The 22,853-nt window shown below is 39.3% G+C and overlaps 2 protein-coding genes across 2 annotated transcripts; both read right to left on the bottom strand.

Moving 5' to 3' along the window:
- Nucleotides 1-1,479: 1,479 nt before the first annotated feature.
- Nucleotides 1,480-4,758, bottom strand: cUnh15orf61 (chromosome Un C15orf61 homolog). Its single transcript, XM_080475466.1, has 2 exons — nucleotides 4,132-4,758; nucleotides 1,480-2,671 (listed from the first exon to the last, which is right to left on the bottom strand). Exons 1-2 carry the CDS (start codon nucleotides 4,472-4,474, stop codon nucleotides 2,544-2,546), a joined length of 471 nt encoding a protein of 156 aa, XP_080331592.1. The 5' UTR covers nucleotides 4,475-4,758; the 3' UTR covers nucleotides 1,480-2,543.
- Nucleotides 4,759-5,640: 882 nt separating this feature from the next.
- On the bottom strand, nucleotides 5,641-21,660 carry iqch (IQ motif containing H; the record flags this gene model as incomplete). Its single annotated transcript, XM_080474805.1, is given in 10 exon segments — nucleotides 5,641-5,761; nucleotides 10,384-10,453; nucleotides 12,286-12,402; nucleotides 12,754-12,800; nucleotides 12,802-12,846; nucleotides 17,271-17,355; nucleotides 17,583-17,802; nucleotides 18,706-18,815; nucleotides 19,859-19,925; nucleotides 21,388-21,660. Coding segments are annotated over 10 exon segments (1,155 nt in total).
- Between the last annotated feature and the right edge of the window lie 1,193 nt (nucleotides 21,661-22,853).

Here is a 22,853-nt window from a genome sequence, read left to right as displayed (position 1 = left end):
TCTTTGTTCATTATCACGTTAGGTGTGTGTTGGGTAATTTAGACACTTCAATACAGAACAACACAAGCACGGCTATTAAAACGCTTCAATCTTGCGTCAGCGGCAGACACATTTTGTTAATTTACAGAAGTCCATTTGGCGGTGGAGATACTCTAGACCTGCAGTGGTGGTGACTAAGGTTCAGTGTGTAACGCTAAGCCTCTGGCCAGGCTGAAGGGGCGCCCTCCCCTGTAGTTTAGAGTGACTCAAAGGTGAAGCCCTGAAAACAAATACAATGTACTCGCATGCTCCACAGTTTAGATTTCACTGACTCACATCATCTGGTAATAGCCGCATACAAAGCTGCAGTCAGCTGGAACCCCACGCAATTGTGTCTGGCTGTACAGCAGTATCAATGCAGCTCGTGGGTCAAAGGGTCAATGAGTAATTAAGACATGGTTGCCTGAGCATTCCCCATGCACACTTTCAGTCCTGATGAAAGGTTGGAAATGAAAGGAGAGGGATTTAAATGTCGCCCGAACCAACAGATCAGATTTCCATAAGTGTGTCTAAATGTTCCTTGTTCCTGGCAATTAGTATGATTAAAGCATTAATGCGGTGTCACAACTCTGTTTAGGAGGATTTTGCACGTAAATTCTGCATGAGGTTTGGACAATTCGTGCCCAATGAAGGTTGCACTGCCTGCAATAACATTTAAGCTCGCGGCCCTTGTGAGTTTCAGCTGAGCAGTGTGCTAAGCACTGCATATTAAGGGACTTTAATTATCTGTTAAAAATCTGAACATTTAATCACAAACGCACACGGTCGACGCGTAACAAACAGACACAATAAACCTGCAGCCGAGCTCATTTCATTGGACATCAGTATTTCTTGCGTCCCACTGCTTCGATCTTATTTGTAAATAGTTAGTATTCACGTGTTTGAGTTCACTTTTGAGTGTATTTAAGTTTAGCAGTAAACCTAATCCTTGTATCTGCCCATCCATCTTCTATAATCTATCGCCTTTATTCAACTTTGGGTTGCAGGGCGATGAAGCTGATCCCAGCCGAGTGTGGATGAAGGCAGGGTACACCCTGGATCATTAGTCCATCACAGGCCAAACACAAGAGACACAACGGCACACACTCACATTCACACCTGCGGGTAGAGAACATGCAAACTCCACATGGAAGAGTCCCATTGGCTGACCCCAGATCTCAATAAGAGATCTTCTTGCCATAAAACCAGTGTTATATATATTAAAGTTACACTTCTAGAAGTACATTTACCGTTACTAGTGTGTATTTGGCTGCTCCCAAAGCACACCATTGCAGCTTGCACTGTAAAGTATTCAATCCGAATTGTGTACCTATTTCTTAGCTGTATCAGTGAATACATGCAATTGTACTTGATACTTTGATTGTTGCACCAGTGGCAAAGAATCAATGTCACCATCTTTCAGGGCTGATGACGTATCATCTGTTTTTGCCTTTTCTTTTTGTGGAAACATAATTGGTGTGTAATTGTCTTGTAGATGAGCTGGTTTTACATTTGACATGTGAGAAGATCCCTCCCATTTGGAACAGCATGTCGAGGGGGATTAATGTAGCCTTCAAGTGCAAAGGAGGTCAAAAGGTGAATTGATCTCCGTGTACAACAAGAAATGATTCGTTCAGATTCATTGTTGCTAAAAATGAAGAGGCCAAGACCTGAAAATTGAGGTTGCTGATAAATGCCATTAGCAAGCGATGCTAAGGGGAGAAATCAATATGGCAGTTTGTCAACCTGCCTCTCCAAAGGAGCAGGAGTGTGCAGCAGAGGGAAGCGCACCCGTTCAACAAAGCACATTACCAGAAATCAAAGGCCAGAGGAGGCCTGAAGGAAAGGATGTAAATGTCTCTCTGCAAAGACCACACTTTGGTAATTAAAACCTATTTTATCAGCGCTGTCTCGTCACTGGTTTTTCTCTAACACTATTGACTATCTGTTACGTGGAGGGTGACCACTAATTCAACCTTAAACAAATGAGCTGGGGTTATTTAGATTGCTACATTGGTCGACCAAAATAAAATGGAGCGCCATCTGTACATTGATCAAAACTGATGTAAAAACTTAAGCAATGGAGAAAAACTTGTATCTGAATCGTCTTTGATGGTCATGCTAAACACAGAGTCAAGCAGGAGGAGACACGAAAACCTTTGTCATCAAATCAGTCTTTTTGTATTGTGTTACCTCTGTTTTTACAGTAAACTGAATGGGCAAGCTCTCATTTACAGCAGTCTATAAGAAAGGTCATTGTGACAATCACTCTATTCGTTGAGAAATCCTAAGCTTCCCATGAAAGTTTAATGGGAATTTAGCTCTACGAATAAACACTTAAGTATTGTGTTTCACTGTAATAACATGCATAACTGACTCCTCCTGTGCAACTTCAAATCTTTAATAATTAAACATAAATGAACCTGTACAGTCACACAACCGCATCGGTGACAAGAGAGGCAGCACGTCAAGGGGACAAAACTCTCTTCAGTTCATATCTTAATTCGTTTTTTTTTTTCTCGCTCCTAGAACTGGGCACCCTCTTCTTCTTTGTAAGCAAAATAGACTGAGACGGGTCCACAACTTGTCTGTACGATTTCTTCGGCTCCCACAACCATCCAGCAACCAATGCCATAGGCCAAACAAGGGATACCTGCAAAATAAGGGACACAGTAATATGTTGTCTGCATCAGACAATCCAGTACTGTTATAAAAAGCAATCCCTCAGTCTATTATTATGTTGTCTTATAATTAACTTCACAATAATGTAAAACCATCTCTTCTCTCACTCTCGATCAATGGTCAGAATATCAATTCTAATTTAAAACTGCCAAATTGCAAAATAAGACAGCTTTTCATTAAAGAACTTTATCCATTTTCATCTAACAGAGTCTCAGTTTTGCAATACTTTACTAAAAGAGAAGCCGAAAAGTTAAGATCCAAAATTTTTCAAGTTTGCCCATGGCCCCAAAAAGTGAAGGAAGTTCATTTTAAAACACTTAATGATAAAAATCCTTCTGAATTTTTGAGATGAAGATCAAAATTTGGTTACACCCGTTGTTTCTGTGGCAGAAACCTTGAAACAACTTTTTGACTGTAAATTTGCAATTTTGACATGATTTTATCCACTGAAAGTTTTCTATCTCCACAGAAACATAAAAACAACCATATTTTCACATTTTTCATAAGGAGCTATGGGAGTATCTTTCATCATTGACATGTATGGAGAAAAGAATGCGATAGAACTTTGCACTGTAGTGGAATACTTTAATCTTTTCTTCATTTTGGCCCATTTACACGACAAGGCATTCAAGTGAAAACGCAAAACTTTAATTGCATTTTGAGGGTATGTTTCCACAACAACTGTGCTCAGAGCCAGTGAAAATGCAACTTTCTGGAAACAGCTCTGAAGGTGGAAATTTTTGAAAATGCTCCGATTCCATCATTGTGTAAACGGCGAAAATACAACTTTCTGGCAACGCTGCTACTGCACATCCACACCACGGCTGGAGTGAACAGTTCCTCTGCACGTGCTCAGGAGATGGACAATAACAACAATGTTCTTCTGAGATTTGGTAGATTTATATTAGAGATTAAGTCGTAATAGCAATCATGCGTTCTCACTAGAAAAGTTGTTGTGCAAGCAGGGCCTTAATCTGATATCTATTTGTTTATTGTAGCCCCGTTCTTTATCTTTTAGTTATTCTATATACACACACACACACATATACATGTATATATATTATCTTGTATTCTGACACTTGTCGATAGATAGATAGAAAGATATTTTATTAATCCCGAGGGAAATTTGAGTTTTCACGCTCACATAGGACAAAAGAATAAAATGTACACATCAAACAAAAATTATTGACATTAACACTAACAGTTAGTACACAAAACACTTCTAATTTCCAAATGTATAGAAATACTAATTGTATAAAAAGTCAATATTTACAGCATTTACACATTTCAGGGCAGTAAGAAAACAATGTACTGTGCCATATATATTTTTTAAATTGCAATTTTGTTCAATTATGTATTTATTTATTACTTTATTATTATTATTTGTGTCTGTATCTTACAGTAATGAGGGACAAAATGGCTAATACTGACCCAGATTGATAACTTTCAACACGGTAAAGAAGTTGTCTTCAAAGTGCAGGTTCTGTGGAGGTGCTTTGGTGCAGTGGTACTTTATGAATGGGAAGCAGCCAGTCCTCAGGATGTGGTAGTTGGAGTCCTGGACCCTCCAGTTAAAGTTGGACCGTCCAAACTGATCATTGAGGACGGAGCTGTAGCGGACACAGTATGAAGTCCAGGGGGGCAGATTCCTCTGCAGCAGGTGGCAGGTCAACACCTCCGAGGCTGCAGGACGAACACCTCTCCTCCCCAAAGAGCTCGGAAACAGGGCGATCTTTAAAAAGAGGCTGTGCAGCTTCTTAAAAAAACCCTTCATGGCTGCTGAAGGCAGATTCACACACGCTCCTTATCGTATCGTTTCCATGAGGTGCAGATTATTCACACGGAGCTCCGATTAGTTCTACAGTCAAAATACTGCACATGGACCTGAAGCTCAGTTCCGCTTTCAGGAGGAATAAACACACACACAAAAAACCGCTCGAGATATTCTGTTCCACAGACCTGTTTGACGGGATATAAAGGGTAAATGCACACACATTAAGGAGAAATGTGAAGCTTTTCTGGACTTATGTCATTGCTCTGACCTGGTACTCCGGCATCAATTGTCCGGGTTGAAACGCAGCGCTGAAGAAAGGTTCCGCTTCTCTTCAGGAGCAACGGCAGCCTGACTGCGATTCATGCCTTTTGGAAATCCACACACAAGACTACCACAGTATTCACACACAATGTGTTGCGCAAATCAGCATCATACACACCAGCCAATCCTTCGAAATAAGGGAAACTTTTATTCTACTGGATTAAACACTATTTACAAGCCACAAAATGCAATGTATCAACAAATGATATGACGAGTGATATATTTGTTTTCTAATAAATAAAAATTAATCTACCCATAATTGTTTCAATCAATTGAAAGTCCAACTGTAAGAACTGTAAATGAATTTCATAAAGATCCAAAACTGATACCAGTGTATTTGTAATTAAGTGGTTTGAATGTATATGAGGTGAAGGTGATCCGGGTGTTTCTGATTTAAAGTTTAATTTCTCAATAAGATATCACGTATTGTGTCTAAAACACACTTATTTGGTCATTACCATGAAAAAGGCCTAACTAAAGACGGATGCTGAGAAATGCATAAGAAGCAGTAGACATCAGAGAAGGGTCTTTCTTTCTTTCTTTCTTTCTTTCTTTCTTTCTCTTCAAAATCAACATTCTCGTTTCCTTTTACATTCAGAGGCCTTCATGAAATAAAAAGACAATTTTGTTGTAATTTCAAAGGGGAAAAACTCAGAGAAATACGCTGTTTATTGTTCACTAGTATATTCTGTGTCTTTTTTCCCACAAAATTAATTTAAACAAGCGTTCTGATTTTCAGATATGAGTAAATTCAACTTTCTTCAGCAAAAACATTCCAGCTAAAAAACAGCTTCACTGAACTGATGCAAGTTTGACAACACAAATGAGGCGAGATCGTTAACTCGTTAACATGATACCTTGAAATTGGTTTCTCCTCGGATTTTACACGATGATATTTCCTGATGAATGACTGACAGAATTCGAGCAAAGGTCACAAGAGCTCCCCAGAGATCCTCCAAGACTGCTCTATTAACGACACCCCAAACAAACGAGTTTTCTAATGATCCCCATGTTGCCAGCTAAGAAACAATCACCTTGTTCATCTGATGGTGGTGGTTAAATGAAACTTTCAGCAGACAACATCTTCTGTCTTCAGGGGGATGAGCACAGCTTGATTTAACTATTACAGCGCTGTGAAAGCGAAAGGATTTGTGTGATAAATATGTGAAATAACCCTCTGCCTAACAACTTTTAGAGTTTGGAACATTTACGAAGCCAGAGGTGGCATCCTAATCCTCTAAAAGAAATTGGTTTCATTCTCCTTCTTGTGAAGTTTTCCACCCACCAAATTGTCTTTCCATGTGCTTGTTTGTCGAACTGAGGAATGTAAGAGGACTGTACGTGTGCCAAAGATGTTCCCTTGGAGATGAGCACTGAATAAAAATCAAGCTGAATAACCAAAACAGTTGTTGTATTTTTTGTTTTTAAACAATGTTGTATTACAGTTACAAACCAACTATTTTCACATTTGTAAACATCCAGAAAATCAAAAACCACAGGCAGACACATAAAGAAGAAATGTCTTTTATGATAAGCTGCTCCTTCCATGTTGCACTGTGACAGTAAATTAGAGGCATTATCAGGGGTGGAAGTAGTCACAATATTGTAACTAGCATTTTTGAGTACTTGCACTCTTACGAGTTTTAGCCATACACTGGAACAATTTACTACACGTAATCCACTTCATCTAACAGTATGATTCCAGAGTGAACGGCAAATGTCATTTACAGGTAACAATTTCCTGAACATTCTTGCTTTTCGTGTACATTTGTTCACAAAAACCAAATGTGCATATTTGACTGATCCACGCCCATTAAATCGAACACCTGTTTTCAAATGCTAAAAAGAAATTTGGTTTAATAATTTTAATAATACTTTATTAATAATATCCGTAAACAATACCTGATAATACTGTTCAGGAGGAGTACTTTTGATTACATTTTAGTGAGAGTTGTGTTTTACTTGTAATGGATTACGATTTATGAAATGTAACAATAGTCACACAGGTAAAGATTTCTGTACAATGTTTACCTCTGTTGAATAGAAACAATCTAGTATGCTTGTGACTTACAAGATGAGATCAAATTTATGGCCAATAAATGGGAAAACAAGGTCATACCAAAGTGTTGGTACACCTTCACCTATCATAAAGTTGCTTACATCGCTCCAACACTGCACTGTTTATTACAGTCATAAAGGGAAGGAGCAATGCTTTGTTTCCTCTGAAATAGAAGTTACAAACACACAATTAAAATTAGAGCTCCATGTAGATTTAGTGAGCATTCCATCCCGATTTAGCAGGACTCTTCAACAGCTGTTGTATATCTAACGTGCAACCTTAATCTCAGTGCCTCAAGCAGTGTGAGAAGCAGGTTACAGAAGTCTGGTAAAGACTATTTTGGCCTTCTCACAGCCTGTTGTATGTGTCTTTTAACCCCAACTGACATTAAAAAAAATAAAAAAAAGCTAAATATTGTAAACAGCTCTGTGTAAAATGTGTGGCCTTGCCTTAAAAATCTATCATGTGTGAAGTTTTGAAATGAACGGCGTAAAAGAAAGTAGAAAAGCAAACAGGTGTGTTATGCTTTCTTACTATTATGTTGAATTGTATGACCTTGGAGAGGTTAGAATGAAACAAGTGGCTTTCCATAACTGCATAACAAGGACCAACAGGAGGAAGAATACAAGTGATGCATATTAGCAATAATTCATCAAAACTGAATATATATATATATATGTTGTAATATATTTTGGATTTGAATGTAATAGGTTGTGGATTGCGGAAAATCTGGGTAGAGCAGAGATGGCGGAGCCCCGTGTATGTCCTGGGGGTCACTACAGAGTAGTGTGTGTGCTTGTGTGTTTGTGTGTGTGTGATTAGTGAACATGATGAGGATGGGGCACATGTGGTAAACTGTTGGGCCTTTCTTAATTAACTGCGGGGAGGAACAATTAATGTTTAGAAGACATGCCAAACACAAGATGAGCTTAATTGTACGACACCACTCAAACAAACCACGGCGTGAGGACGGAACATTTTTTTTTTGCACCCATTGTGAGACCAAAGCGTGACTGAATGCACAAAAGAACCACTCACGGCACTATACATATCACCATAATAGAAAGGATGCTGAGCTTGTGGGTGTCATAAGTAGCACTAGAGAGGTTGATTACTTAAAAGTGGTGGGGCTCAGGAGGATAAAAATGTTCCTGCTTCTCAGCCACCTTTGGGAGACTACCAGAGCAGGCCTAAGCCCCTGCGAGCTCAGGAGATAGCGCATAACTCGCTGTGACGGCTGCATGTTTGCACTTGTCAAGCACTGGACCCTCACACAACAATTAAAGTGTCCAGCAGGGATTTAATTGTGTTTGTAATATGCATGTCCCCAATGATGACCACTGTTAAAACCATTAACTACTGCAGCGGCTAGACGGCTGTACTAAAACACCAGGCCAGCAACTAAATAAATGTTTTATAAAATAATACAAGTTGCAGAGTAACATGCATAAACTCAAGAATACCGCGAAAAAAAGAAAAAAAAGAAAAGCTTTTTGTTTAAGGTCTGGCACCAGGTTGATGAGGTGTTCAGGCATGCATACACATGCATAATGAAAATGGTATGAATTATTAATGTGTTGATTATTTAGGCTCATCTATCAAAATGATAATGAATTCAGCACCTAAACACCAATTGAGCTCAGTGCGTAATTACAGTATTAGTTGTATTTAACAATAATGAAGACCAAAATGTTGATCTATCTTTGTGATTACTGCAGTGGTACAAATACCCTCCAAAGTCTCAGTCGTGCAACATGCAAGTCTCTTTCTTGTTGGATACAAAAACCAACAAAAAAGACTATTCAAGCTAAATTCAGGCATTTATAATCATGGTTTCAGGCGTTTGAGAGAAAAACAACAATGCCAGAATTGTAAACAAATGTGAATGCCACTTTGACTTGGATCTGGTCGTGTTTACAGCTTTTATTTCTGATGGTATTAGCACTGTTAAACTGCCTGTGTGACTATTCAGTGTTATTCATGTTATCTTCAGAAGCATCTGGGTCACGGCCAGCTGGTCGCTGTATGTTATGTCCAGATCAACAGCACACACCTTGCATGCAAGACTTCCTGAACTCTGTGTCACAGCAGAGAAAGAGAGGCACTATAAACTTAATATTTCCAGTTTAATCACAAAAAAGGGAGCATCAAACTCTTTCACCCGGCAATCCTTACAAAGTGAAGGGGTCAGTACCTTTTAATCTTTACAGTGTTATCCATGTTGAGAGGCAGTAGAGGAAAACACAGTTAATGGTGTGTGTGTTTGACAGATTTAGGTAATTCACTTCTATAGTGACACATGCACAAAGTAGACCCTTCCCTGTGAATTCAGATTCAGTTTGCCCAGGGCTCGCTGGTTTGCCTCCGGTCTACTGAGAAGTAAAGTTCAGATATGTATAGTAAATGGCATCATTATAAGTATATTAAGGGGTCAGGTATGGTCGTAGCCTTCTGCTTAAATAGGGCTAATTTTCCCAATAATAACCTAATAGCTATGCCCTTTCTTCAAAAGTGGCAAATAAATCACCAGTGAAGGAGTTGTTAATAACTAAGTGGCAGTCGGCTGCCTCCTTTAGCTGTTCCTATTTGTCAAAGTAAACGCTGCTGCCACTGAATGCAAATTGCAGTCTGTCTGAACCCCGCAGTCTGTTTAACCTCTCTACTTTATCTCTACAAGCACATCGACATCTGACCATCCGCGGTAATAATAAAGCTTCACGTTGTTTTATACAGATTTAAATATGCTGTGAAACATGGAGATCACACTGAGGGTGCAATAAACAATTATTTCCTGCACTGGTGAATCAGTGTGTCTCAAACATAATTTCCTGGGAAAGGTTTAAAAAATAAATAAATACATATTTCCAAAATCACCCTTTCAAATGACTTTGCCACAATTTTACTTTTGTTCGGTTAAAGTTGTTACTCATTGGACAATTACATAATTGATTTTAATATTTGTATTTGTGCAATATTTTATATTTCTTTGATTCCTTTTTTTTTTGCATTTCAAATAGTCTCTTAGCAGCGTATGCAACGGCAATAGCATTCGGTTTCTGATCAAGGATAAAGGCATTCTCCATATATAAGAAGCTGAAACTGGATCAGTGTGTGAAAAATAAACAAAAATAAACCATTAACTATGAGAGGACAGTCAGAAAGTAGCTTCTGAATACAGATTGACAAAATTAAAGAAAAAATCTGATTACTGAGCTTCAATATTAAAAATACTACAGCAAAACATACCCAATAAACAAATAATGATCAGGTTTTATTTGAAAGACAGGAGCCATGTATGAAAATAAGAGATTATATGTAATCTGAAACATGTTTTCTTCATTAAAACAAAATGATCACATATTATTTCCGAACAGAAAATACAAAATGAATGTCTCCACCAAGAGGTATTTTAGATACGAACTACAACAAATACAAAATAGTTGAAATATGGATTAAGTGTGACAATTTGCACTTATCAAAAAGCTGTACATATACATGTTCAGCAACAGTTCAGCAGGATGTGCTGCACCCTTTCACCTCTACTGTCAGAGGTATAGAAGCCACCACCGAGTCTCTATGTATCACACTGATTCCTGGACCTGAGCGATGGACACACGCAGCCGAGCCATTCACTCAACTCACTAAAACTCATACTCCCATGTCCCATTGTCGCTCTTAACAAAGCCGTGGGAAATGTAAGCCTGGGTTGTACCTGTTTTCTATTGCCTTGCATTTTCATTAAAATCCCTGATGCTGCAGCTGGGGCCCCAGCGTTCCACAATGTGAGGAAAGACTGCAAGGGCAAACATATGTGACCCACTTCTTCCCATCAAATAAAGTAGGCAGCTTTTAGCAACAGGTTTGAATCTAAATTGATGTTTAAATCCAGACAGGTTTGCCCATGTGGCTCTCCTCTGTCTCAGCTTTGTGTGTGTGTGTGTGTGTGTGTGTGTGTGTGTGTGTGTGTGTGTGTGTGTGTGTGTGTGTGTGTGTGTGTGTGTGTGTGTGTGTGTGTGTGTGTGTGTGTGTGTGTGTGTGAGATGGTTCAGAATCTGTCATTAACGTTCCTGCTTCCATTGAAGCATGCGCTGTTATATAGTCTGTTCTTAATTATGCTGTCAGTGAGTCCCTTTCAATATGGGGTCAACACTGAAGATGAAAATTAATTTTAAAGCCGTCATTATTTCATTCTTGACAGTTGGAAAAGGCCGGCAACGTCTCGGCTGCATTTGGAATATAACACATTTTTTCATAGGAATGCCACAATTTTATCACTAAGATGTCAATTCAGGTTGAGTGTCAAAGTTACAAAATGTAAAACAGTAATAATAATTCTGCAAGATATTTTTGCACTAAATTGAAAAATTCATTCAAATGGAAAAACTGGTATGAGAATGTTTCTGACTTAAATCTTAAAATACAACAGAATACAAATTCCCTTTAGAACAACAACAAAAAAAACAACACCTGCATATGACTCTGATTTGAATACTGGCTGCATTGTTTTGCCTCCTCTGTGCATTATCATCTAATCCAAAGGATGCTACCCTCTAGTGGCAAATGTGCCCTTACTTAGTGTCTACTGAAAATCATTTCTTATATATGAAGTTCAATTGTGAAGTAAAATACAAATAAAGCTTTTAAAAACATAAAGAAGGCTTGAAACAATTGTACTACAAAATAATGTGCCACAAAATGTCATTTTTGCAGATTTTTTTTTCTCTTTTCATTTTTCTTTCTTGCGCTTTGGCAAACATGTAAAATAGGTGTAGCGCTTCACTCCACCATTCTGAAGGTTTGGAGTTTTATAGCCCATATTATAAACAAAGCATTTGATTTTTACAGCTCCGGATCAATAGGCAGTCAATGCAGCCACATGTTAGGAGCAAAGGTTAAACCATAATAAACCAGTCCATTTCAAATATCATAAATCAAGAAGCTTTCAGAAAAACTAAATCCTGACAAACGAGATCCAGTCTCCCTCTAATAACAACATACATTTCAGCAGACCACTGCAGGTAACCGGGTTGGGGTTAAACACTGACAGGTTATCCCGAGAAGCTGCCAAATCACTTTAGAGTGACCATTTGAAAGATAGGCACCTCTGAATTTCTCTGAAGTGTAAGGTTAAAGGGCAAGCCTTAAATGGAGGAATCAGTGTATCGACACAATAAGACCTGGCAGTTTATTAGATGGCCTTGTGACACATTTAGTCCCTTTGCCCACAGTTTGCCTTGGCTGTGTCCTAGATCCCTGGGGAGCAGTATGAGAGGCACCTATCCCGCTGATACGGATCCCTGATCCAGCCTAAAAATTGATCTTTGCCACCAATATGGTGAAATTGAGAGTTTTCAAAATGTGCACCGTACAGCCTATGTCTTATTTATCATGGCTAAGAAATTACCCTCTCTTGTTTTCCTCTGCATGTTACCTTTTTGCTCTACGTTGCTGTGGTGCAGAAAAGTGGGCAGGTCACCAGAGACATAGCCTAGAACAAGATGCTGCAGACAGGCCTGTTCACATGGGTACGGTCTGGGTGTGCGGAGGTCTGGTGAAGAGTGGAGCACATAGTTTAAAGCCATGGGGCCGGTCTCCAGAGGACAGCATGGTCAGCCCAAGGCTCCAGCAGCAGATCCACTGTCAGACAAGGTAACAAGGTCTGGATCAGTATAAGCCACCTGGACAGAGCGAGAGCAGGAAAATGGCTACAATAGCCAACAAAAGGCTACCTACAAAACAGCACCTGAACCCTTCTAGATGCTGTGGAAGAGCCACTAAAGGTGACATGAAAATTATTTAATTTGTCAGCTCAAACTAGGAAGGACACAGGAAAATGTAAATTCTATACAGCTGTATTTGCAAGTGAAAAGCATTCAGCACATTACAATAGTTATCTGACCTTGCCTGAGGAAGGTGTTCAGGAAGCAGGCCCAGTTGTGATATGAGAAGCTGGGCATAATGGACTAGCCATCTGGGGATCTCATCTAAATATCTGGCATTAGTCATTCACTGAAAAGAAGGCAGAAATAGATCTGGGGACATTATGAATGATTTTTTTTTTTCTTCGAGCAATTCAATGCAAAATATATCTATGTTATTCCGTGTTGTCCTTTTAACACAGCTTTGTAGGTGTCGACCACGTTATTGGTAACACTGTGTTATCCCGACGACTCCGGTGACTACTTGTTATCCTTGAGACCTTTGGTGGCTGCTTCAATTTCTGTGTGAGTGTCTGATGGATACCGCGACAGGGTCTATCTGTGAGTGACAGCCTATTATCAGAAGGCCTCAGGAGTCTAATGGCTTTAACTCACAGCCTCGAACCACCTGCCCTCAATAACAACTCTCTCCACTGGGCAGCTGATGAATACCTAAGCTCACCCCATCTATCTGGGGATCAATCAGGGCTTGACTTGGATCGATATCGCTCTTGTTTCTGTAAGTAGGAGATGCTATAATGGCTTCACCACTTAATTATGCTGTTAATTTCGAACTTTTGTTTTAGGTGTCTCTTAAACAGTTTGGCAACTCAAGTACAATCTTTCCTCATACAATGATGTGATATAGTGATATATTTAGACGCAAATCCATGCCTCTATTAGACTCTTTAATATCACTTTATCACACAACTACAGTTGGCAAGTTACAACAAACGGCCAGTTGTCTCGTCTGTGGGAAGTGTGTTTCTTTTAAATACAGACCTATATGAATGTATGTGTTTCATCATTAGGCATGAATTTAATTTCACCACACAGAACAAAATATGAGATGACTAAAATGTGAATGGAAATGAAGCCTTTGTTCTTTTCTCCAAAATATCCCGAGCGTTACTTTGTTTTGACTATGCGCTGTCTGGCTTCGCTGGAGACGGGACCAGAGATTACGCTGTTGATATTCCAGTCATGTAACAGCCATCATCATATTCAAGTACTGTAAGAGGCGAGGTCAAATGCTACACAGTGATTCCCCCTATACAAACCATAAAGCACACAATGGTGCGGCAAAAAGTGTAAGGGAACAGTTGTCATTCTCAACGGAAGAGCGGTCTCACCCCAGGACTTTGCTTATGCAGTTCACAGAAACAGCAGGACAGCAAGAACAGAAAGAAAAGTATTTTGCAATAAATTATTTGGACTTAAACTGCGTACAGTGCCCCGTGATAGGATTCAGCCTTTGCTTGGTGTCCGCATAAAGCCAAGCAATCTGGTCATAAATAAAATAGATGTTGCGCCGCCTCTTTGATTGCTATTTCATCTCTCTGTTATGTAGCGAACAACCAGGAAGCAGCAGTAAGTCTCTGGGAAAAAGAGGACATGATTCGCCTGGTGTTCTACTGTGCATGAATATTTATTCTCTGTAACACTGTCACAATAAATCTTATGTGAAGTATTAAATGGCACTTTTTGTTGTATTTTTCATGATATGATATCTTCAATTGAATTTGTACAATGACATTTATATATTTCTGACCTGTGCTAGAATATTTAAAAAAAAACACAGAAAAGGCTTTGAATTCAGGTTAATTATTTTAAGCCTGAACATTAGATATTTAAACTCTTCCATGCAAGCACAGACTGAACAATATTTAGACAGAAAACATCTGTATAAAATGTCCCTCTACCTCTTCAGTGGTAGTGATTATCAAATGACCCATTTCGTTGACAAACTTAACCTAAATAAGGTGTTGCTCAAGATCTGTTTGTACGCAGCATGACAAAAAGAAAGACTCCATCTGTTGATGCTATTAGGTGTAATTTTTACCCTCTTGTGCCTAATGATCCATATGCAAGCTGTGTGAGCGCTTAAGTGTGTGTATGGCTCCCTTCAGGCATTGCATGGTTGCAGATCTACATGTCTTTAACCTCTCCCTGTGTAAATGCTGAACGAGGCCTGGGGGCTTTCTGCAGGCTGGAACATTGTGCTGGAAGCTGTGGGCCTCACGATGTTTAGAGAAGCACATGTTTTCCTGAACCTCGGCGGAAACCACTATAGTGTGATCGCAATTCCTTCTCCTGTATGATGCCTCAGTTTAGGTTCTTTGGCATAACGAGAAGAGATCCCATTGTTGGTATTATTCTGAAAGGCAACATGGTGTCTTTTCGGGCTTGTTCATACTGAGCCTTTTAAAACAAGCAATAATTCAAAATATATGCACGCTCTCCGTGTAGGCTGAGACCAATTACACTCTCTAATACCCTCGCTACTTTTATAGTGATTATTAACGGCATGGGACATTCCACTAAACAGTGACACGGATTTAATATAATACACTCTCGTATTCACTTATTTGTTATTTATTGGTAAACAATTATCTTGGGTAGAACTGGTAAATTATACATTATCATTAAAATTCATAATTTGATCATTTGTATTTGATTAATAATTGATTAAATTACAACTATTTTGTGGACTAAGCTTCAAGCATCTGTTATCCAAAGGCTTTAAATGTTTGCAAATATTCAGTATTCATCCTCATCATTAGCTGCCATTGCCAATGCAATTAGGTCTACTTCTTTTCTGCAAAATGCTACATTAATGAGAATTATATCACTAAAAAAACAATGCTGTTAAGTTAAAACATCCATCTGAGGTTTCTGCTGAGAGGAGAAGATAACAAGGCAATACACTAATATAAAATATTCATATGGTTGAATCTAATCAACAACATTGTTCTGTATTTTTTAACACAGAGAGCCAAATTACTCTCTTCAATATGAACTAGTAAAACCGCACAAAGACAGATTAATACATTCAATGGGCTTATACAGTTTAGGGGGGAACAATGTTGTTACAAAAAAAAAATCATGCAATGAGAAGCACAGGATGTGGGCTTTGCTTTGATTAAAAGAGCAAGGTGTAGAATAAAGGCCAGTTGAAGTGTTGTGTCCATATGGCCCAGAAGCCCCGAGGCTGTCGGCCTACACTGGGGGCCTCGGCACTCTTCCCTCTCCATGGGACCCCAGCTGGTGAAAGAAACCCCATTTACTTTCCTGTGCTGCCTCAGCCACCATTATGGACCTTGGCTGAGGCTCAGCCACTCTCTGCCATAATTAACAGCACCGAAGCCACAACAATTACAGCCCCGCACCACACATACACTATGAATCAAAGAACGAGCTAATAGGAACAAAACAGAGTGAGCCATAAGAAGCTCGAGATGACTGCTGTTCTTCCGAATGGAATAAAAAGTAAAATCGTTGTGCTCCAAGCCCACAATCATTAGCCTGTAATTAGTTTACACAAAGCTCCCAGTTAAATGGCAAAATACGGTAATTAACACATGACAGAAAATCAAAGGCTACTTTGTAAGCATATGAGAAATAAGAGCCAGGGGCTCAGACGCTCTGTACAGATTGCATCTGTGGTAAATGAATGGTGTACCAATGATTAAGTACATTTTATTTCTTTTGAATAGGTCCACAATGGAATTAGAGTGTATTAAAAAAAAAGAAGATAGTACTGTACCACACCATATTTGCATATGTTGGCTTTATAAATGAATTGTACCCATTATACATATATTTAGTGTGATAAACAAAGGAAGTTCCTTTTTGTCATTGATGCTCAACAGAGCTACATTAAGAATGTTTTTAGTTATCTGTATTTCTCGGTAAACTTAGACTATTGCATTAAATATTGAATATAGAATATTGCTGAAAACTTAGAATATTGCAAGTTAAAGTTGATGCAAATTACATCATCTATAACTTGCAAGATGAAGACGTATATAAAAATGTTACTGTTCATCAGACTATTTACAATGGAATTTGATCATTGCTTTAAAGGCATCACTCTTATTGTACCCGATACACAGTAACTTACAGGATGTGTGTGCTGAGACTGACTGTTTGGATGAACAGGAGTTTCATCTATTGATTTAATGTTCTGAGACTCTGGGGACAACGGTTACAATCCTGTATTACAGGCAACAACAATGTGACTGATAAACTGAGACTTCCAACTACACGGTGGCATCTGTCTCACCCCGCTGTGACCTAAGCTTTCATTCATCTGTGAATCTAAGCCTTTTTTGAGCTGTCTCATCTGAAAACAGGAACACAATCTCAATTCCAATATCTAGCTGTTAGTGTAATGTTATCTGTTAAGTATCTAGTTGTTGCCACGTGTTAACTTTAAATGGCTCCTTTCTCATTGGTATGAGTGTAATAATAATAGCAATAAACTTCATTTGTAAGGCACTTCTCCAAAACCAGTGCTCTGGAGCGAGCTATAAAAACAAGACATAATAGTAAAAACATCAATTTAGGAAGAGGTAATAAGGGAAACAAATAAAAAAAAAAAAAATACAAACTCCAAATTCAAGTAAATTCAATAAAACATTGCATAAAAGTAAGTGGAGAACATGGGCTTTAGGGTGTGGTCAAATAGTTTGTGTGAACAGGGTGGCAACTTAACCTTCCCATCCGTACCTGAATCCTCTCTGTGTTCCGAGACTCGGCGCCAAGGTGACGGTATCCCTGCAGGGCCCAGTGAAAACAGCCTAGATGATACACATCGCCTTGCGCTGTGCCATGAGCAGTCTGTCTTGAAGAGCCAGTGCTATAAAGCAATGTTTTCAGCTCCAGCGTTTCATGAAGCTTAATAAAAAATGTAATTAAAAAAAGATCATTCAAAACATTTAAAGACATTATAATATATACAAGACTTGATCTGAATTAGAGAGCCCTGTGACGGGATCTGAACGTGTACATATTATTAACATCTGACCTGGTTTCGTGAGTAGATCAGGTGGAACACCAAATTCTGCCACACCAAAGATCATCCTCCTTTCAGACTTCTGCACCAAGAATAAGAACAACCAACTCATCGGCCTCTGCGAGGTCTTCCACATCACAATGTGGGCCTGCTTCCTCTCCATGAGGTTTCTGACACGCTTCGGGGTGTGTGGACTGTACTTCAGCAGAGCTGACAGGCAGATGCTATGAGACTGGAGGAAAAGAGAACGACTAAAGCTGGAGCGAAGTGTTCTCAGCGTGTCTTCCAAGGGTTGTTTCTTGACCTGATTTATCACTGTGTACACACAACAGATCTATTATTGAAATAGCCAGCAGGGCTTTGACCTCTCCTGTATTCTAGCAGGTTGAATTGATAAAAGCTGCCTGTGGGAGGCCTCCCCTATCTTTCACATCTTTAATGTGTGCTACCAATGAGCTCCTTGGGAATACAACTAATTACTTCACATCTGTATTTATTTGATCCACATGGAATTATCCCTTCTGTCACTGGCAGAATGCGCTGCCAGCCATGGGTAGCAGTGATTCATCTCAGCAACACGTCTGGCACAGTTTAACAACAAAACAGCAGGAAAATCAATAAAAAACAAATGAAAAAGACCATGTCATGGTGCACATTTATTCTCACACAGAAGTACTCGAAAGATGAACAAATAAAAAGACAATGGAACAATACTCTGGTTTTATTGTAGTAAGGTAATCAAAACAATTCGAAAAATGCAGCAGTTAGGTGGAGTAAACGCTTAATTAAACCAACTATGGTGAAATTTAATCAGCTACAGAACAGCAGCGACTATTAGATATATTTTAATTAAGTATAGCTTAATATAGTTCTCTTGTGTTTACTGAAAAATAACATAAAGGTTTAGTTTCAAACGTGGTAAGAAGCACTGTTTGGCTCTCCCAGGACGACTGCGGAGTAACAACCTCCTCTAGTACCCTCTAGAGGAGGATTTAAAAAGTACAAATGCATGTGGCATCTCTGAAGTACAGTAATTATCAAAAGAGCTTTAAAATCCGGCATTGATTGTGCGCTGCTCTTTCGGGACCTCAAAGTTTGAATTTGCGAAAGAATCTGTGCAGATGCTGAACCTTACCAGGATGGAATCTGCAGCCTCGGGTGTGAGAATGATGAAGCGTCTGGTGCAGGGGGAGGATTGAGTGGCCCTGATATCGGTCCCATCTGCAGCTCCATCACACCCAGATGCTAGGAACATACGTAGATCACCTCCACATTTTCATCTCAAATTACAGAGCAAAGTCCTCATAAGAGATGTGTTCACCCAAGAGCAAACACAGCGATCTACTGTGTATAAGCTGCTGTCTCTATCACCCTCTGCTTATTTGGGTGCTGTGTGACATGTGTAAAATTCCCAAATTGTGGTGATGCTTCTGGCAAGACCTTCTCACAAAAACTTTGTTTTCTTTGTATAGTTATTTTGTTTTTTTTACATATTTGAGATGTTTTTTCTTCATTTTATGACAAATAGAATTAAGCCCATTTTTTACAAACCACTGAGGAATTTAGCTTAATAATGTTGAGCTGCCTTGCATGTCATGCGCTGGGTGTCCTGTTGCACTATGTCCAGCCATCATTGAACTACATCCTGTGATAACGCCAGGATTTTACTCTCTGTGTGTCTGGATTTCTGCCTGACAGAGAATCCTCAGCTGAATCAAGGTAATTAAATGATTGGATTCATGCTAATTAACAACAATGGGGTTCAACTTTCTAATTATCCTTGCTCACACAGCACTCTCCGTAGCCACCCCAAGTGCAAATAAAGCATTCCATCTGCTAGTAATTAGGCTTAATAATTTTAGACAATCGTTCAATGATTTACAATGCACATGCCTGATTACAGTCTAAATGTGAGTGCTGTGGTGAAATTAGAACAAGAACTGATCATGGCTTGCACTCCATCTTCAGCTCAAAAATCACTGTGGCTCCTTCCTCTATTGTGTGTTGCATGAGTGTTTTTGTGCAGCAATAAAATAAGACCTTTGTGCCTCTTGTAAATATTCAGCATAATGGCTTTTCATTTGCTTAATCTGCAAATTAAATGGCGATTGAGACTAAATTGTTCAGTTCCCTGGCATGGGGACTGTCATCATCCTGTGAGTGCTTTCCTGCAGAGAGTCATTTGAACGAGACAGAGTGCCGGCACCAGGGCCACAGACTGGGGCAGCAGAGACCGGGAATGACTGCTGCTGGATCAGATGTGTGTGTCTGTGTAGAGAGAAAGCTACCTAATGACGGGATGTTGATAATGGTCCTTTTGGAGGACTGGATGTGTTTCCAGTTGGCTGCCAGATGCTGGGGACAAAAAAAAAAGAAAAAGAGGAGTGATCAGAGATGGGACTGCCTCAGTGAACACATGCACACGTGCGCGCACACACACGCACACACACACACACACACACACACACACACACACACACACACACACACACACACACACACACACACACACACACACACACACACACACACACACACACACACACACACACACACACACACACACACACAAATCATCACACCACTGCATAGCTAAAACACATCAAGCCAATCTCTCTCTGGGCTCACAGAAGCGAACCAAGCATAAAATACCACCATAATTAAATTAAGCGTTTACTTTAGAAACATCTTCTCACAATTAATTCAATCAGCAAGGTACATGATGCTACTGCCAGGGGAAGATTAGCAGGCTTAATTAACAGGGTATGAATGTTTAAAGAGGGCAAGCATACGTTAAGTGCATGTATACACACACAAGGATGTTAAAACTAAATGAACTCATAGGCACTAATTAATATCATGTCAGCACTCTCAAAGATGTTCAACCCAGATGACAGCATAGACGTGACATCTACACTGAATGAGGAACGAATTACAGAACATTGTGTATCTCAGAGTATCATGCTGTCAGACTCTCCTGAAGCACAAAACAGAAGAACAATTTTATCTCTGGTGTCTAAGATTGGGGACATTATTCTATATTATACATTCTGCCGTGACAGACAGATACTAAAATATTTGGAGCTATTGAGCAGGAACCTTGTGAAACTCTGACAATACCGCCAAACTCAGTTTTCACAACCGAACATATCAAAATTAATATATTATCGAGTCAACTTTAAAGTAAGATTTAATCTTGCAAAGTTAAATCAGTTTCCATATACAGTATATTTTGGTCCTATTCCAACTAAGTACCACTTGTTCTTCTGTTTACTCTTTTTTTGTATACAAAGCTAATGTTCATTTTTACTTTTTAAAAGTTACAAATAGTTTAAAGGATTGCACTACTGTGAGCCAGGTCAGAAAATATTTCATCTTTATTCCACAATTGGTACACTTGCTTACAACATGAAAAACACTGTGATATGTGTGATATCTATACATGTGGGAGATATGTCTGGGATTTTATGTTAATACTTATATTCGCAATATTCTAAAGAGAAAACAAGAAGACAATGACAAAAAAACGTTTCAAGTTGAAGGAGTTCAAAACTGACTTGAGGTATTTGTACAAATTTATTATGTATTCGGGATCTGTTAAATAGACAGAGGTAGATGATACTTCTATGTAAACTAAAGTTTGGATATTTTGGTGTCGTCTGATTGAATCCTTTGTTTGATTTCAGAGTAAGAAAAATTAAGATGTTTGGTGTTTTTACTGCTGTCAAGTATCTCAAAGAGTCAATTCAGAGCTGAACAATATTAACTGGCTCCTGTATTTAGAAGTTTAAAACTCGATATACCTGTATATACACACCAAGTTCATATGAAGCTCTGAAAAGGTGTGATGAATGACGGCTGAAAGGTATTGGCCTCCCGGTGCTGGGTCCGTCGGGCTTCTAGGCCCCCTCCCGGGGTTTCCATCACACGGCTCACCGGCCAGGATATGGTAACTGAGGTCCCTGCCGCCCACCGCCCACTTGCTGCAGCAATTGCGCAGGGAGGCTGTTCGGACTCCATAGCGCCTCCAGCAGGACTGGATGTGGACGACAGCTGCCTCAACGCCTCCCTCTCCTTTGACCCTTGTCATGACCTAACACCTCCCCTCCATGTTCAAGCACTGAGAAGAGAGAGGCATTTATTCCAACAGCATCTCGACTCCTCTTTCAGGGGCCTCCAGAGCATCGACCATCTTGTTCCCTGCACAAACTGCTTGAAGTGGCAGAAAGCTGTCGCCGGTGGGTCGATCTGCCCCTTCATGATGGAGAGTGGACATCTGCTGATGTCTGAAGGAGCTGGCACAGGTACAGAAAGCATGAAGGAGGCAGCCAATCCAGATTTCAAGAAGTTACAGTGGAAATAATAAATGCTGTGCTGCTTCAGTGGACTTCACATGATTATTTTATCAATAAATGAGCCTGGAAATAATGAAGACATTTTATGTAAAATTGAAAGCTGGATAAAACAGTACAGACGATGGATGAAGAGATGTCCCATTGGTGCATGTTCTCAGAAACTGTGGAGGGTGAAGGAGCCCTGCTGGTCCAGAACGATGTATCGTACCTTCTTATAGTGGTGGATTCAGGCGCTATTTCACATTTTCGCTGCTGAGGGCAAATGGGCTTTGAACCTATCAGGCCAAAAATGGCAAAAGTTGCTAGCAGGTATTGATCAAATCAAATCAAAGAGCTACAATTGACACATCTGCATTTGTTTGTTTGTTTGTTTCCAGTTAATGTCAATCTGATCAAACCAGCCATTTTTCAACAGCCAAAGTAATCAGAGACTACACAAACAAATAAGTCACACCATATTATTTTCAAATGGAGACATTTAGATTCTTTGTATATAAAAACTGTATGATAATAAGTTTAATTAAAAAAGAAAAAATGTTATAAGACCGCGTTATGCTGAGTGTGAGGAGGAGGACAGACACATCCGACATTGAATATCTTTGCTCTAGGGAATAGATAGCTCTGGTACGGGTTGACAGAGAAACCATATTTACCCGTACACATGGCACTGAGGGTAAAATAAATAGAGACGATTCAAAAATTCTTCTTATCGATGTGTCTAAATGACAGTAAGAAATCTAAATCACCTCGAAACATACAGAACAACCAGGAGAGCAAAGGTTAATGTGTTCAAGAAAATCTAAATAAGTGATTATGACAATGTCAAAGTTTGTCACTGAATATTAGATGGGGCATTGTCTCAGTGATCCAATCACAGTAATATAAATATTGACCAAGCAGTTTCCCGGTGCATTCATCATCATAACAG

The sequence above is a fragment of the Lipophrys pholis genome, assembly GCF_963383615.2.
Source record: "Lipophrys pholis genome assembly, chromosome: 11".
Lineage (NCBI taxonomy): Eukaryota > Metazoa > Chordata > Actinopteri > Blenniiformes > Blenniidae > Lipophrys > Lipophrys pholis.
This window is presented reverse-complemented; position numbering and strand designations above follow the sequence as displayed.